We start from the raw sequence: 17,940 nt of genomic DNA on the forward strand, positions 1-17,940 counted from the left end.
TCCTCGTGCTTCTGTTCTTTTGGTTCTCCTGCGTGTGTGTGTGTGTGTGTGTGTGTTTCCTCACTCCTCTGGCACATGGCATATGCAGCTTTGTTTGGCAGGTACATGTTGTATCATCTTCAACTCTCACATAACACCCGGCACATGATTATGGTTCAAGTGATAGCTATTGATCTGCTTTTTGCAATGATGATCCTATGACGTATGGACACATGGTGGGGCTAGGTTGACTGCTTTTCATTTGTCAACCTCACAGTCTTGCTTCCAAGATCCCATCAATTGGAAAAAAATGTAGTTAAACATTAGCCTCTGGGACAAAACTCAAAACAGAATCCTAAATGATAATAAAATAATAATCTATATTATTCTGTAATTTATTTTACTCCAGGTAACATATTATAACATAGGGAAGATATTGATAGACAATTTCTCTTTGGTAGTGTGAAATTGAATGCAATTCTTTATAATAGAGCCAAGTAATATATCCAAAAAGTAGTGTATTCAAACTTCATATGCTGTTACTCAGTTAATGATCTTTGTAAGTCTTAATAAAGAAGTTGTCCTGCCCCCCTTTTTTTTAAGTAGCAGGTACACATTATTCACCCCCTATATATAGAAATTTCTGCTCATGTTTGACACTTTGCAAAGGTGCTTTTATGATTTTTTTTTTAATTCAAGGTCTTTGAAAGCAGTCACCAAGGAAACGATAGCGTAAGTTAGACGTGCTTCACTTACACCTAAAATGGAAGGGCTTGCTATCACGTATAAATACACTTCTCTGAAGCCCACTCCCTCCAGTGATCTGGGCATTTTTCTTGAATTTTACACACCGGTTTGTTTTTTATAACAGCGTACGCCTAGAGCAAGTGCCTACTTCAGGCAGGGGCTCTGAAGCATGTTTCTTCTCTGTCTGACCTTGAATACACAAGCATCTCCTTCTGAATTGAAACTTCTCCCCCAGTCCAGTGAAGTTGGTCCCCCTCACTCTACAGTAGCTGTAAAATACTTTCAATCTAGAAAGAAAGGACAGTAAGAATGTGTAGCTCTGGTGACTTACGTTGCTAAACCTACCCCTCTGAATGCCTTCTAAACCCAGACAAAAGCCTTGACTCAGTGCTGCGTGAAATGACGCCTGGGTTGTGGGGCACAGCAGCAAGGATCGTGAGACCTCCGAATATGGCTTAAATAAAAATGTATTTAAATTATTGTTGATTTAACTGTTACACCAAGCTTTAACCTGTGCCTGAAAATCAAAACAGCCGCAAAGGGCTTCCACAAAGTAAAAGAAACGTCCCATAATGAACTCTGTTGTAAATCATCTTTGTTGAAATTGTGAAATATGTTTCTCATTCTCAGTGTGTTTCTTGGATCTGGGCCAATGTTAATTAAATTGAACTTCATGGCGGTCATTGTGACAGGTACTCTGAGTACACAGATGAATGAGACAGCTTTCCCCTTAAGTGGGACTCATATAGTAAAGAGTAACTATAATGTAAATGAATCATGGCCACAGCCTCCTAACTGTTCTTCCTGCACCCGTGTTTACCCCGTTAGTCCATTCCATCCTCTGTTGCCAGAGGACTGTTACTAAAGCCAAAACGTAACCAAGGCATTCCCAGCTATGAAACTCTGGTGACCACACATTGCTGGGGGGACGAAGTCCATATCCCTTAACAGAGTTTATACATTTCTCTCCTAGCTGCTCTCTGCCTGCCTCTCCAAGCTCATCTCTTGAAATTTTCCCATTTGTTCAAACTCTGGCCTATATTTTTATCCGGAGCATCATTTATATTCTTTTTTCTACCCCTGGACCTTCCTATTCAGCGCTCCTCCCTGGAAAGTTCTTTTTTCCTGCTCTAATCCTTAGCTGGCTGATTCTTTTTCATCTGACAGATCCTTGTTATATGTCACTTTTCCTAAGGAGTCTTTCCTGACCCACCCACATGCCTGTGGTTCCCATTTCCCATCACGTGTGCAGTTACCATGCTGGATGAAATTGCAGATTCTTCCACTGGGAAGGACAGGGACCCTCTCTCTTGCTTAGCACAGACACCCCCCAACTCCAGAGGTTTCATATATATTGCAAATTGATAAATCAACAAACTAAGGAATGAGTGGCGAATATTACAAGAAATGTCTTTAAAGTGAGAATGGAAACCCAGATGAGGGAATAATTTATTCCGCCCAGGAAATGGTGAGGAGGTGTGAAGGAAAGTGATATGAGAAGGCATTGGATCTGGCCTCTAAAAGATGAGTAGGAGGGAAAAGAGAAGCCAAACAAGGAACTGCATGAGCAAAGTTTGCAGAGTAGATTAGTTCTGGAGGAATCCAACCTGCTTTGTATGGTAATTTAGGCATCACTTCTACCAAACCTTCCTGACAGCCCCCCTTAGAGAGGTTAGATGTCTCTTGTACGCGTGCTGAGAGCTCTCTTACTTACATTTCATGGAGTATATTTCTAATACAAAGATTTAAACCTGAGATCTAAAAAATAAATCCATCAGGAATAATCAACTTTGGTTCCATTCATAAAGCATTCTTTCATATGAAAAATTGAACATGTTGACTAAATAATTTGTAATAATAAAATAATTGCTATTATGTGATATCAAAGGCAAGTCGGTGGAAGAATAGGAGAGGGAGAAACTAACATAAAATGCCATACTAGCTTGCCCCTGACAATGCTGAAAATTCATAGTTGCTACCATGTTGGATGTTAGCATTTGAGACTCATTTTCTTCCAAGAGGTGGGTAAAGGGTTAAAAGACTTTTGACCCCACAGCCCAACCACCACATTCCCTTTATACAGGGAAACTGGAACTCTGGAGTTGGGTGGGCTTAAATAGCAGCTCCCCTCCTTTGTATTCAATTGCTGTGTCAAGTTCATGGATGCCCAGGGAGACTTTTTTCCTGCATAAAGAAGGATTTAACATGTCTCTGCAGGTCACCAGGAATAAAGTAAGTTTAATTCATTTGTTTCAAACACTGGCAACATCTGACTGTAGCATCATCTTTGGAAGAGGGAGAAGGGCTGAGAGAAGCTAGCAAGGCTTTGGTGGAGTGGGCATCGCCAAATGTTAATTATGGAGAAGTGTTGCAGAATTTAGCTTCATACACATGCACTCTAGCTCTTTGATATTACAGTTGCTTTTCAAATCATAGCTCAGAGGCAACAGCCTTATTGGAAACTCTTAAGATTAATAACGACTTTATTCAGCTTATAGCTTAGGGCAGAACCAGCTACAAAGCCAAGACTCCTGGGAGTACTGACCCTGCCGATGCAGGTCTCATTTCGCCAAAAGCATAAGCATGAATTGCTTTAGTCTTTTCAGGGATCTCTATGCTTTTTCCGGTCCATCTTTTAATACAAAAGCATGATAAATCATTTCTTCTTCCATTAAAATCTCAGCTGGCTTTCTGTGGATAGTTTGGTCCTGGAAAAATAATAACAATGATAATAATAATAATTTTTAATCATATACACACTTTAGTTCATTTTTTTCCTTGCACGAGCTCAGTGAAGTAAATATATCCCTTTTCCCATTTTACAGTAAGGGAACAGATGTTTAGCGAGTTTACTTATTTATTTGTTTTTATTGATGGTTAGTTGATTTATAACATTGTATTAGTGTCTGGTGTACAACATAGTGATTCAGTTATATGTGTATATATTCTTTTTTATTATAGGTGATTACAAAATACTGAATGTAGTTCCCTGTGCTATATGTTAGGACCTTGTTGTTTATCTGTTTTACATACAGTAGTTTGTATCTGCTAAGCCCTGACTCCTAATTTATCCCTCCTCCTCCCTTTCCCCTTTGGTAACCATAAGTTTAATTAATTTATCAAGTATATACAGCTAGGAAGTTTGATTCAAACCAATTTTTTTCGATTTCATCTCCTAAACTAACCACTACATTCCATGATTCTTTTCTGTAAGCCCCCAGCTGATGTTTTTATGCCTCTGTCATCTCTTTAGCCTACTCACAGCCAGTGCTGAATCCTGCCCTTTCTTCAAATAAGTGTTCTCATAGCTAAGAAGCTTTGGAGACTGACAGATGTGTATTTGAGTTGTGGCTCTGCCATTTCAAAGCTGTGTACCTTTTTTCCAGTTAATTAACTTTTCTGAGTTTCAGTTTTCTTATCTAAAAAAATAATAAGAGTACATATCTGAAGGGGTTGATTGGGTTTAGTTCATTGCGATAAGTTTGTGTACTTGAAGTCAGTGTTCCTAGCACAGAGCCTGGCCCAGAATAAGAACTCAGTGAAGCAGGTAGCATCATTCAGGCTGAGCTCACGTGCCACCTTCTCTGTTGGCTTCATGGTCTCAGTCCTTTCTAAAGCTCCTCCCACAGCATTTACCAACTATATTATTCACTGCTTCCTAGAATTTCTTTTTTACAGATGTTTGTTTCCTCTTGCAGGGTAGGAAGTAGGAACGATGCTCACAGTTTTTAACATCTACAAAAAACCAAGAACATTGCCCAATAAATAGTGGTTATATTTTCTTGACCAAATATGTGGCCACATTTCTGATAAAGAATTGCGTGGTATATTAGGATACCAGGGGCAGTAGAAAGTTAGATGGACATCATATTAGGATTTCTAGGGTATTTTTACTCTCTTGGGCAGACTGTGCAACCAAGGGTGTAACCTAAGATCTAAAGAGTAGATTCATCATATTTAAATACTGATGAATTTATTTAATAAATGTTTCTGATTTCTTGATTTTAATCTTGAAGTGTGTGTGTCTTTAAAAAAGAATAATGCTGAATGGAAATGTTTAAACCTGGACATTCTGTTGTAAAAAATAGATGCTCAGGTTCCTGATACTCTGAAAGACATAAAAGGGCTACAGCTGGGAACAGATGATTCCAAGATTACTTCAAACGCAGCATCCTACTTCTGGTCTCCAGAAGTGATACCCAGGGAGAAATCACGGTGGGGAAGAAAAGAAACTTCGTCTGCTCGTGTTAACGTCACTCCCCACTCTCTGCAGTTTCTCTCTCAGGGGTTTTGTGCCAATGCCTAGATGAGTCTTAGAGAACCAAGAATAAGAATGGCTTTTTAATATTTGAGGTCTTCCACAGCGTGACACTTGAATTGTCATGATTTTTGACCTCAAACTGCTTTAGCAAAAGCAGCACAAGTGTGCCTCAACTGATGAATGGAGAAAAAAAATTCAGTTTTATCTCCCCAATGGACTATTATTCAGCAATAAAAAGAAATGAAATACTGATACATGCTATAGTAAGGATGAACTTTAGAAATACTATTCTAAAGTGGAAGAAGCCAGTTACCAAAAAAAAAAAAATCCACATATTGTATAATTCCATTTACACCAAATATCCAGAAGAGACTAATCTATAGAGACAAAGAGTAGATGAGTGATTGCCTGGGCTGGGCAAGTTTGGTGGGGGATAGGAAATGACTGCTAATAGGTATGGGTTCTCTCTTCGGCATGATGAAAGGCTCTGAAACTGATTGGGGTAATGGTTGTGCAATGTTGTGAATATGCTAAAAACCACTGAATTATACACTTTATAAGTATGAATTTTATGCTATGTGAATTATATTTCAACAAAGCTGTCCACAAAGGGAGGGTTGGTGGGCAGCACAAGGCAGAAGAAGCATTTCGGTGAAATTATGTATGAGAATTCGTGTGATCGCCAGACAGCCATCACAAATGGGAAAGACTCTGGAAGATTGCCTTCCAGCAGAGGCATATATAGGACCATACTTATAAGCAGCTGGTTACCTTAAGGTATCTATAAATTGATTCTATCCTTAACTTCCTATGATGCTTTTTTCCTCTCCTGAGCACGTTACTAATTTATTAATCCTATTCTTTTTTTCCAGCCTTATGGGACTAAGTTCACAGTAATTCCCAGGCTGAAAATACACGAAGTCAGGCACATATTTTGTATTTTTTGGAAAGGATTATAAAGTAAAATGTAAAACACGGCTGTTGCTTTGCATATTTTTGCTGCAAGCAACTTCAGAGAGCTGGTATTCGTTATTTACAATGGGAGAGAAGAATTTAATAATACTGAAAAGTAGGACATGATTCTATCAAAGCCTCCACGTATCAGAGTTGCCATCTCCTTTTTCATCCCCGGGGCCATGGCCTCTCCGACCGTTGAAGCAGACTCACGGATTGCCTGCCTCCAGTCTTTCCCTCCTTAATAACTCAGCCTCTGTCAAGCTGCCAGAGTTACCTTTCTAAAATGCAGTATAAGGCAGGGCAGCCCGGGGTGTACAGCGTGGCTCTCAGTTTCAAACCCTTGGATTTGAATCTGAGCCTCAGCACCTATCCACTCAGTCACCTTAGGCAAGTTACCTAATCTTTCTGTGAATCATTGTATGTCCTCTGGTTTTTTAGTGAAGATTAGATGAGAGCTGTATGTTAAGCTCTGAATCCAGTGACAGGCTTGTGGCAGTCGGTCACTGTAAGCTTTTATTATTATTACACTTAGACCCAAGTGCTGCCATGTTTCTCCATTTCTCCCATAATGAAATTGAGTTGTTATGAATTAAATTTAATTATCGATCATGGTGGAACCCGGGAAATCTAACCCCGGGTCTGTCTTCTCCCCGTTCACAACCTTCTCTACATGCATCAATGTGTGGCTCCAAGTTTTTCTCCAGCTCCTTTCTCTGCCATGTGCTTCACTCAAGAGGACAACATGGTTAGGAAGTGACTCAGGCTTTTCCCAGAGCTTTTCCATCTTTCCCCTGTGCTGTGACAGCATCAGAGGAGTTTAAGAGAAGTTGACCACACTGAGTCATATTTTATAGGTAAAACAAATAGGACTTCTTAGTGGACCAGATAAGAGAAATAAAGGATTGAGAAAAAAAAAGAAAGAGTGACTTTTAAGCTTAGATCTGGAACAACTGGGCATGTGCTGGTGCCACTTACTGATATGGGAAAACCTGGGGAAGGCAGAGTTTTTGAGGGACTAGTAAAAAAGACATGTGCATTAGCTATGCTAGGTTTGAGGTGCCAATCAGATATCCAAGTGGATTTGGTAAAGAAACAGTTGAATGTATGAGACGGGTTTGGGAAATGGTCAGGGCTATGGATATAAAACTGGGAGTCACAACCCTGTAGGTGGGGCAGTAGAGATAACCTGGAAGAAGCCCTGGGCACCAGCAACATCTGGAGATTGACTAGAGGAAGAGAAACCTGTTAACCGTATACATGAGAGTTTACTCACCCAGAACCCGCTCGGAGTTAAAGTGCTGTCTTATTTATCTTTGTGCGTAGTAGTGTTTGTCATACAAATTTTCAGTAAATGATTGTTGAATTCATTTCAATTCTAAAAGCAAAGAGTGGTAGCCCCCCAGAAATCTCCCAGCCATACACTTTCATGATGTGGCAACATTTGCAGAACAAGAATGAAGGACAACTTCAGCATCTAGTCTAGAGGGGAATGTGGTGGACAGTTCCGTGACTGCTGGAGACAGGCTGATCCTACCTCATAACCTTTCCCTGTCCCCTTCCCCTAGGGACCCTCCCCAAAGAGCACAGCCTCAGTGCTCATGAGGGAATGCCCAGGATCCCAGCGTGGTTCTCAAGGCTGAATACCAGGGGTCTTGATAGAGCAGCAGCTGCTGGAACATATGTGTGATCAGTAGGAATTCCCTTTAGTTCTGGACTGAAGCACCTAGAGATACGCAATTACCCAATTTTCTGAAAGGATGCATGAGAAACTCTGTAACATCTTCTTTATCTTGTCATGTTTTTTGCATTGATTTTAACAGTTTAGTATTTATATTTTTACCTCCTTATTCCTATGACACATTTAAGAATTTATAAATCAAGACATATCTCCTTTTTTCTCTTCTCTTGCTACTGTTCTGATGAAGGCAACATCGTCCTTCACCTTGGCAAGTTCAGTAGTCTTTTGTCTGGTCTCTGTGTCTCCATTCTCTCCCTGCTCTGCCACCAGAGTAACCACTGCTCTGTTAGGACATCCAGCTGCCAAGAACTTCAACAGCTTCCTTGCTACTTGCTTTAAAAAAAAAAATTCCAAAATTCTAAGGATGGAATACCATGTCTCCTAGAATCTATCATTTCCAGGCATCCTTTCCAGCATTAGTGCCCATCAACCAGATCCTGGGTTGTAATAAATCAGGCCCCCATTTCCCCCTAAAGTAGTTACTACACTTTCTCTTTGCTGTATCTCAGCACCAGCCATTTCTTTTAGGCAAGTTGCTTCACCTTTTCTCCATCTGTTACCATCCTACTCACACCATCTTCAGGGAGACTTCCTTACTCACCCCATGGGAAGGAGAAATTCTTGTCTATATTTTTAAAAAGACTAGTGTTTATGTTTTTAAAGGCAGTTATCAGATAGATGATGGTGATTATGATGAAGACAGGTAGGTAGATAGGTAGGTAGAGAAAGGTTTGTTGTTTTTGCCTTGGAACATTTTCAATTTCAACATACTATACTTCGCACGACTTACAGAAGGAACTCTAACAATATTGACTAAATGAATAAGTTTGTGACCCAATTAACCCAGTATGATTAACTCCCACCTCTCACAGTTTATCCATTGTATAATTCTAGGTCTTTATATATTGAATTTTCTTAAAGTTGGGGCTCTCTATGGGGCGACCATAGGTCATCACATAGGTGATTTCCTTTCACAAATACTAATTAAGGTACCCGGATGTCCCAGGTCTTATCATGGATTCTGAGAAGCTAATTATAACTATGAACAGCACACTCCTGCCCTCACAAAGCTTACAGATTCATGGAGGTGACCGCACTTAAATAACAAGGGCAGGTAATAATGCGGGGGGAAGGGTGGCTTCCAGGAGGAACCTATATGCCAGCAGAGACCTGAAGGAGCCACACAAGTTAGTCGGACTAAAGTGTGTGTGTGGCAGTGTGTGAGGATGAGGGGTACACAGGGGACCATGTGAGGAGGCTGGGCAGAGAATGGAGAACAATGAAGCCAGTAAGAAAGTCCTCATGGGAAGAGAGGAAGAATCAGAGAATTACAGGACATTCCCCATGGGCAGGATACAAGCGAGCAAAGTGGAGGAGGTAAGGCCGGGAGAATGGGCAGGTCGAAGATGTGAAGGTGTACTCGCATGTGTGTCCGTGGGTCTTTGAAGGATTTTAAGCGGGACGTTGGCATGACCTGACCAGCCCTTTGGCGAGCCGGCGGTCGTCCACGTGCCGAGTGGCCGGGCGCCACGCCGACGGGAGCCCCCAGGAGGGCAGCGCAGGCTGAGGGACCGCTGGGCGCTTGGTCCAGGCCTGGGTCGCAGAGTAACCGCCGTCTCTGCCTCTCCCCAGGGCTTCCAGGGCAGCGGCTGAGGAGACCTCCCCGCGGGGCAGCACGCAGTAGCTGCACTCCGGAGAAGCAGCAGTAACATGGGCGCACCTGTTTGAAAGGCATTAAACACCAACAGACCCCACTCCGAAAGGAACCATGTCCAAGAAAGGGCGGAACAAGGGCGAGAAGCCCGAGGCGCTCATTGTCGCCCTTCAAGCTGCCAACGAAGACCTCAGGACCAAGCTCACGGACATCCAGATAGAGCTGCATCAGGAGAAGTCCAAGGTGAGTGGGGCTCCCCGAGGCCGCGGCCTGGGACGCCCCCGTGGGCCCCTGTCCGCCGGCTGCCAGAGAGGACGACGACCCCCTCACGTGCGGAGATGCCCTGGTAGGGAAAGGAGGGGGCTGAGCACGGATACGCAGAGAATGGGACAAACCTGCTTGGCCCGGGAGGCTGGACTCCGCCTCCCCAGGAAGCCAGAGAGGAGAATTGAGAGCCCGCCCCGCCCCACCTCCGGACACCTACATAGGGAGATCCCCTTGGGCAGGTTCTAACGCGTCCTCTGTAGTTACTCCCCCAGGGGCATTTAAAGCAACCTTTCTAAAATGAGTCCCTCCGCTGCTCAGAACCTCCAAAGGCTTGCTTCCTCTCAGTCACAGGTTCCCACCCCGCTCACTCAGCGTCAGCCTCTTCACTGCACCAGGAGAGACACATTGGTCACACTGGGGCCTCTGCCCTTGTTCTTCCCTTCCTCCCCTTCCTCACCCACTTCAGGTGTCAGCCTGAGTCCCACCCATCTGACCACAGACTCTGAAAACAGAGCCCTTCCCAGGCCCACACTCCTTCTGGCCTCTTCGCAGTTCATTTCATAGCAGTTTTTATGTTTATTTACTTATTTCGGGCTTCTCTCTCCCAAGTGTCCTCTCCATGACAGCAGAGTCTCACCTCCCCTCTGTATCCCTAGAGCCTAAATACATGTCCAGAACTGGAAAGCTCAACATATATTTGTTGACTGAGCAGGGGAATGACTAAAAGGTGATTCCTTGCTTACATCTCAGTTTCTTCAACAGTAACCTACTACTATCCTGTAGAGGTGTGATGAGGTTTCAATGAGACAAGTGCAGAAAGGAGTAAGGAGGAATAAAAGGTTCATGTTGAATGCTCAGAGAGCTGCCTGGCACATGGTGACTGGTAACAAAAACTATTCGTAGGAATATTCCTTCTAATATGCTGTACACTTGAGTCTGTTGCTAACTAGACTTGGGAAAGTCTCTTTACTTCTCTGGATCTCATGCCTTAAATGAGTAAGTGCTAATACTTACCCGTGTGGTGTGGATATCAAACAGGGTCATGGATAAGGAAAACATTTTGTTTTGTCTTGTGTTTATTGAAATATAGTTGATGTACAATATTATAGAAGTTGCAAGTGTGCAGTATAGTGACTCACAGTTTTAAAGGTTATGTCCTTTTACAGTTATTATAAAAAATTGGCTATATTCCCTGTGTTGTACAATGTATCCTCGTAGCTTATTTTGTAGTCTGAGGTCATGGCAGCGTCCCACTTAAATCCTTCAAAGACCCACGGGCACACGTGCGAGTACACCTTTCACATCTCGGACCTGCCCATTCTCCCGGCCTTACCTCCTCCACTTTGATAGTCTGAGGAAGGCATTTGGAAATACCCGACAGGCATAAGACATTTTTTGCTCCCTGCAATCCAGACTCAACCAAGTCAGCAGAAAGTAGCCTTAAAGAGGTAAATCTGTGCAGTAAAGAGATGTTCTTGCCATCAAGCTGCACATCACAAACCAGCAGATCTGCTTCCTCTTTTTAATCAACCTCTTCTTCCTTGACCTTACCATTAAATTGTGGTCAGTTATTTTCTCCCAAATCTATGTCTCCTGGTTTCAGCAATAATAAAGCTTGGATTGGCCAAAACTCCTGGCCTCGGGTCTCAGCTAAGCCTTGACCTCGGATAGCCAGACCCCAATGTAAAGTTTGTGAAGGAAATTTTTTATTATCCATGAAGCTAAAAGGAACGTGATGTTATAAAACAAAAACAGAAGACAAAACCGAAAACTGCTGTGTGGGAGTCAGAAGACCAGAATATGGTCTTTCTCTCTCCTCGGGGATGAATTTCAGTGTCTCCATTTCCCAATCTGTAATTCAGATGACTGAACCTGTTTTTCCATGTCTGTGTCTCTCAAGCATCACTGTGTACTAGAATAACCTGAGGGAACTTATTAAAAACTGAGATCCCTGGTCCTACAAGCCAAGGATTCTGATAAAGTAGGCAGGTGGAGGACCAGCAATGCAATCCCAGCAAACAGTCCAGGCAGCCTTCAGGGAGAGGGTTCTCCACCTGCGTGTTGACAAACACTTCACTCTGTGATTCCTGCCAGGTTGACAGTCTCTGAACGTTTCACTGGTTTTAACTTTCCTTGGGGCAACGTAACATTTCAAGGGAAGCAGACTCCTTTAATTGTAGTAACAACAGAATGACAAACTACATTCCTAGGGAGAAGCCTGTCTGTCTGGAGACTGGGAACCATGCCCTGCTGCTGATTTACAGAGAGCCAACTCATGAGATTTTAAAGAAACAGGCCCTGCAGACCCCACACTGCCAATTTCCACACATTCAAGCCTTTTAAAAGGGGTAGCTCTCAAACATGGACAGAGCTGCCTGTTTATCCAGGGTCTAAGCCAGCAGGGCAGGCGTAATCTCCTCTCCCTCTGACAAGAAACTAGAAGCCAGACTTGAATAAAAGCACTGCCCTCACCCTCCCCTCTGCTGCCACCCTCCCCAGCCTCCTCTCTCTCTGGCAGTTAATTACAGTCCCAGCCCAGGGGCTACAGCAAAGCCTCACCGCCTGTCAGCTACACTTCCCCAAAGAGCAAAGGGAATTTAGCAAGGAAACAAGTCATACAGCAGTTTTATTAAAATAAATACAATTGTGTTTCCAAAGGCCCAGGCTTTAAGAGAGAGAATATGAACAATGCCGGCATGTGAATTCCCACTGTCGGTTTGGCTCCAAGGCTATGATGATAAAATGACAATTTAGCCACTGGGGAGTGGACTCGTTGAAGAGTGAAACCTTTGGAGTGATGGGGCATTACTCATTTTTCCAGAAAGACGAATCATCCCATTGACATTTGCAAAACCCATTGCAGGCAGAGCAGAGTCATAAATGCTGTACTTTATTAAATGTTTACTGTCTGTCACACTCTGTAAGAAGTGCATTTCCTCCTGACAGCATCCCAGCATTCACCTCGCACCTGAGTGCCCCTGAGCAGGTTATGAAATCCTTCTGTGTCTTCCTTTACTCATCTGTTAAATGGGATCATAGTAGTGTCTACTTCCTAAGTATGCATGTGTTATTTTTTGGGCAGTTAGTTTGTGGCAGACACCTTAAGTTTTATAATTCTGTTATCTCCTTTCATCCTCGCTACCATTCTCTCAGGGGAGCATTGTTGCTGTGTACATTTTACAGATGAGGAAACTGAGGCTGGGAGAGGTAAAGCAGTCACCCAGAGTCACAGAAGGCGGTGACGGAACTGGTTCTTCAACTCCCTTTCTAGCTCTTTTTTTTTTTTTTTTGGAGTATGTTTTTTCCTAGTTTTGTTGAGATATAATTGACATATAACATTGTATTCATTTTAGGTCTGCAACATCATGATTTGATGATGTATGTTTATACTTTGAAATGATTACCACAATAAGTTGAATCAGTATCCATCACCTCAGAGTTACAGTGTTTTTTTTTACTTGTGATGAAAACTTTTAAGATCTGCTCTCTTTGCAACCGTTAGATACTGTTAACAGGATTGTTAACTGTAGTCACCATGCTGTGCATATATCCTCAGAACTTATTTATCTTATAACTAGAAGTTTGTACCACCCTCATCCATCTCCCCATCTCCTACATCCTGCCTCTGGCAACCACCAATCCATTCTCTGTATTTGTGAGCTCTATTTTATTTATTTTTTTTAAGATTCCACATACAAATGTGATTGTACAGTATTTGTTTTTCTCTGACTTATTTCATTTGGCATAATGTTGCAAATGACAGAATTTCCTTCCTTTTTATGGCTGAATAATATTTCATTCTGCGTGTGTTTGTGTGCGTGCATACATGTGTGTATGATATCACATTTTCTTTATCCATTTATCCATCAATGGACACTTGTTTCCATGCCTTTCACAGCCGATGCGCTTAAAAAATGTGAAGGTCTGGAGAGTACTGAAACCCTTAGGCAGAGGACAAGAGGATGTCAGCACTTTTCTTTCCACTGTTTTTGCAAATTTCAAGTGGAGAAACAAAGTGGGAGAAGGGGTGGGAACATACCTGTGTCCTTCTCCCATAGATGCCTGCATTTCCACTGCAGGGAAATGAAACAAAAGTATGAGACACAGTCAAGTTCTAGTGAGCAGAAATTATCTAGAAGTCTTGCTGAGAGAGATAAACATACACATAAGTAGGTCACTTAGACCAGACTCCAGGCATCAGGACCAAAAGGATGTGACGATGCAGGGGCTGTGGTGGAGAGGAAAGAGCACAGAGTGAGGTCAATGCCAGACGACCCTGTCATTTCTGGGCCTATGTTTTCACATCCATAAAACAAGCCGATTGTGGACTAGATAAAATAGCTAAGGTCCTTCCCAAACGGTAGGGGTTAGTCGGGAAAGGAAGCTGTCTGCTCTAGCCCTTAGGGACCCCTCAGGTGTCAGACCTTCCCCTAGTCCCGTGTACTGCACCACATCACCCCATCTTATTTGTTACTTGCTTGTGTATTGCCTGCTCCCCCCACCCCAATGAAATGTACACTTCTATGCGTAAGAGACCGTGTCTGTTTAAGGGATCCTCTAAGGAAGGGATCCCCAGTGTTTGCAATGCTGCTGGGCATGTCGGAGACACTCAGTCCTATTTGTTGAATGACTTTTCAGGATTCTTTTTTAAACAACCCCATGGCGTATGTATGTCATAGTATTTATTTAGGTGGGAAACCCCAGGCTCCAGTGGAGAAAGTATTTCCGCCCAGGTCTGTTTTCCTTGGACCAGCACTCTGAACCATTGAGCCATGGTATTTTCCTGTTTCTCTGCTCCCTGTGATGCAGGAAAAATGGATGTGGGATGTGAGCAGGGCCATGTCCCGGGTCTCATGTCCCGCCAAGTGTAGGTCCTTGGCTTCACGCGGGAAAGAATTCAAGAGCAAGCCACAGTTGAGTAAAGGTAGATTTATTTAGAGAGATACATGCTGCATAGAGTGTAAGCTGTTTCAGAAGGCAAGAGAAAGGCCACGAGGTGTGGAAGTTGGGTGCTTAAGTAAAAATAGATACACACTCCATAGACAGAGTGGAGGAGGGAGCAAAAAGGGTGGTGAGGGTCAGTGTTGCCAGTTTTTATGGGCTTAGTTGCTTCATATGCTAAGAAGTGGGAAGACCATTTTAACTACCCTGGGGAAGGGGCTGAGATTCCCAGCAAGTTGGCCATTGCCCTCTCTTTGACCTTTTACAGTTAGCCTTGGAACTGTCATGGCACCTGTGGGCATGTTATTCACCATGCTAGTATGTTATAATGGGTGTATAATGAAGCTCAAGATCTACTAGAAGTCAAATCTCCCACCATTACTAGAAGTCAAATCTCCCACCATCTTGAGCCTCAAGGTCTACTAGGGGTTGAATCTTCCGCCATTCTGGTGTTAACTTCTGTCATTCCTTGAGTGGCTATGCCCTGCTCCCTTCCTTCCCGTCTCACCTGGACACCGTGATCTGCTGCGCAGGGTGTCTGAGCGCACCAGGGATGGTGGTGAGACCAGACCGGAGTTGCCACCCTTGGATCAGCCCTTCAGAGTACAAAGTGCTTTTGCAGTCTTCACAGTGAGCCTGGGACAAAGGCAGGGTGTGATGACTATCCTGATTTCACTGAGAAAGAAAGTGAATTCTAACCACATAACTTATTGGCTCCTGGTGACACAGCCAGTGGAAGAGCCAATATGGGAATTCCTATCTTCTCTAAGGGGGTGCTCAGGGTCATGCTATCTTACTCCACTGTACTCTGTTGCCTCCAAGTCACTCTCAGAATATCAGCCAACCTTCTCTATCCTCAGTGAGTGCTCTAGGGCATCCTGGTTCAGTGTCTTCATTGGGCATCCAGTATTTCTTGCTTTCTGCAAATTTTGTTTTCAGGAGACCCCAGTGCTTAAAAGCAAGAAATGAGTTGAGAGAAGCTTTCGTACTTCCGCAGGTTGTAGAAAATCTCCCTTCTGCGTGACCTTCTTTGGTGACAGCCTTTCCGCCTTCACACCTCCTGTTTGAGAGTTACTTGGCACCCCTGAAAACCCCTGCCATCCTTCTGGGAGTTCAGCTCTCCAGCAACATCTGATGCAGATAATCCAACCTGAGCCTTCTGCTAGCCTGTCTTGTCCTGATAACCTCTCAACCCTCCTTACCTTTGACAGGCTTCCCAACGTTTAATCCTAGATTTCTAAGGTCATGTTAAAGCTCAAACATCACTTTCTTCATCTTACCTGAGTTTACGCTGGCACTTTTCAAAGGCCAGGCTACAATGAGGGCAGAAGAGGAAAATATAAAATATAATATGAGGCCATGGGGGCTAGTCATGCATTTTCTTCCTTCTGTCAGAGGGTAAGCCTTCCCCAGCAGGACTAATTTTCCTGATGATCATTTTTTCCCATAAAACCTTGGTAGAAGGGATAAGGGTGTGTATCACTTAAAGCCCAGTTCAGTGCTCACCCCCTGGCCCTGGCCCACCCCTCACGCCTGTCCTTCTGCATATGCACCATCCGTATCTCTTCCAAGTTAAGATCAGATGCCACCACGGAACTCAAGACATCTTGATGAAACCCCGTTTTATCTTTGAACATCTCTTCCTGTTAGGAAAATAGTTGTTATGGCCGTTATGCTGATAATGGAATAATAGTAGCATTCGTCTTACCACGAGAATGTGAGTGTTCAGATTTATGTTGGTGGTGGTATTAGCATAGCAAGGCATGATATGATAATATATGCAGTAATATCCATCAGAACTAATACTTAGTATCTACCATGTGTTAATGACTGATCTCCCACGTGTTCCAGCCTTTCCAAAGTGCTTTTGTTGCATCGTGGAAGTCAGTCCTCACAACAATCATGTGAGAAGGATATCACCAATCTTAGTTTGTACATGAAGAAACTGAGGCTGAGGCAAGGGGAGCAGCTTGCCCAAGGTTTCAGAGCAAACAAGGAGATCTGGGGTCCGACCTGACCTGGCTCCTGACCCACGCTGGGCTCAGCCTTCTTTATGCTGTGCTTACATACAGCCTATTCCCCACTTCTCTCATCAGAAATTCAGGTGCAACAAATACTACCTACATCATACAGCTGCCTAGGAGGTTAAATATACTGATAGGTGTAAAGCCGTTAAAAAAAAGGGCCAGAATCATACATAATAAATAAAGCCCTTGATAAATGCTTACTATTGTGATTGAGCTGAAATTCTTCTCCATAAAACATTTCCACTAATCAAAGTTGATTCTCTCTTCAACTAAATAATATTTTTCCAATTCAAAATGCTATCATCTTCACATATTTTCACTGTTACTGAGGAGTAATTCTTCATTTTCTTATGTACTCATTCTCATGATTTACATTAGGATATTAAAATCTGTTTCCTTAGTGGTGCACTCTAAGCTGCAAATAATTTTCAGAAAATGATTTTACTACAAAAATTTTATTGGCTCTTTTTTCCTCCCTAATGTCAGTCACATCCATTGTAACTCCTTCATAGTGGGATCTCTTCTCCCAAGCTTAAAAAAAAAAATCATACCTAGAAATCCTGCCAAAATCGACAGTTTCCATGACAACCAAATAAGTAGCCATGAAAAAGATGCCAAATGTAATTCAGTACCTTTGAATTTTCTGTGAGTTCTATGGATTCCTTTAAGTGAGGGACAAAAAGGCCAGTGTTTGTTTCCATTTTTTTGTCTTCAGGCTGGAATATATTTTCCATACACCTGTGTTTTCACTGATTTTTCTTTTTCATTTATCTCCTCTCCAGTCTACACACAAAAGATTAATGTTTGTAATTTGAGGGAAATTACAGAATCACAAAGTGGTATAGTCTAATGCACCTGCAGAGAGTCTGATGTGAATAATTTTAGATCATCAGTATCTCCTCTTATATCCAGTAATATTACCTTACATTTCATAGTACTTTACAGCTCAAGGTACTTACCCATTTATTATCTAATTTAATCCTAAAAATAATTCTTTGCAGATATTTTTTAAGTGTAATCAAAGATCCTCAGGATAAAGCAACTTTCTTAGAAACAGCTGATGGTGAAATCAAAATACAAACCCAGAATTCATGACTCTTTATCTATTTTTACTACAGCTTTTCATTGTTTTAGGAAGAGCTGCTAAAATTTGCCTTAGAACTTGTTACTTATCAGCTCTTGTGGTCCTGATACTGTTCCAAATGCCGAAGGAACATAAATACATCCTGCTAAAACTGAAGATGACCAGTTTCGTATCACTTGAGCTAAACTTAACTTCCCCAAGGTCCTAGATGAAAGATAAATTATCTGAGTTTCTAAATCAGTGAAAAATAAGGTCACTCTTTTCAAAAAGTGCATTACCCAAAGG

General features: G+C 42.5%; 1 protein-coding gene across 9 annotated transcripts in view; it reads left to right on the plus strand.

Moving 5' to 3' along the window:
* Positions 1-17,940, plus strand: part of JAKMIP2 (janus kinase and microtubule interacting protein 2) — a 187,104-nt gene that overhangs the window by 106,528 nt on the left and 62,636 nt on the right. For all 9 annotated transcript variants that reach the window (XR_012067290.1, XR_012067291.1, XR_012067287.1 and 6 more), the window contains one exon: positions 9,315-9,579. Coding sequence is in view for 3 of the 9 variants with exons in the window: in XM_006204476.4 (XP_006204538.1) it covers positions 9,451-9,579 (129 nt within the window). In the remaining 6 variants the exon portion in view is untranslated. The remainder of the gene's footprint in view (positions 1-9,314; positions 9,580-17,940) is intronic.

This window comes from Vicugna pacos, chromosome 3 (assembly GCF_048564905.1).
Source record: "Vicugna pacos chromosome 3, VicPac4, whole genome shotgun sequence".
Taxonomy (NCBI): Eukaryota; Metazoa; Chordata; class Mammalia; order Artiodactyla; family Camelidae; genus Vicugna; species Vicugna pacos.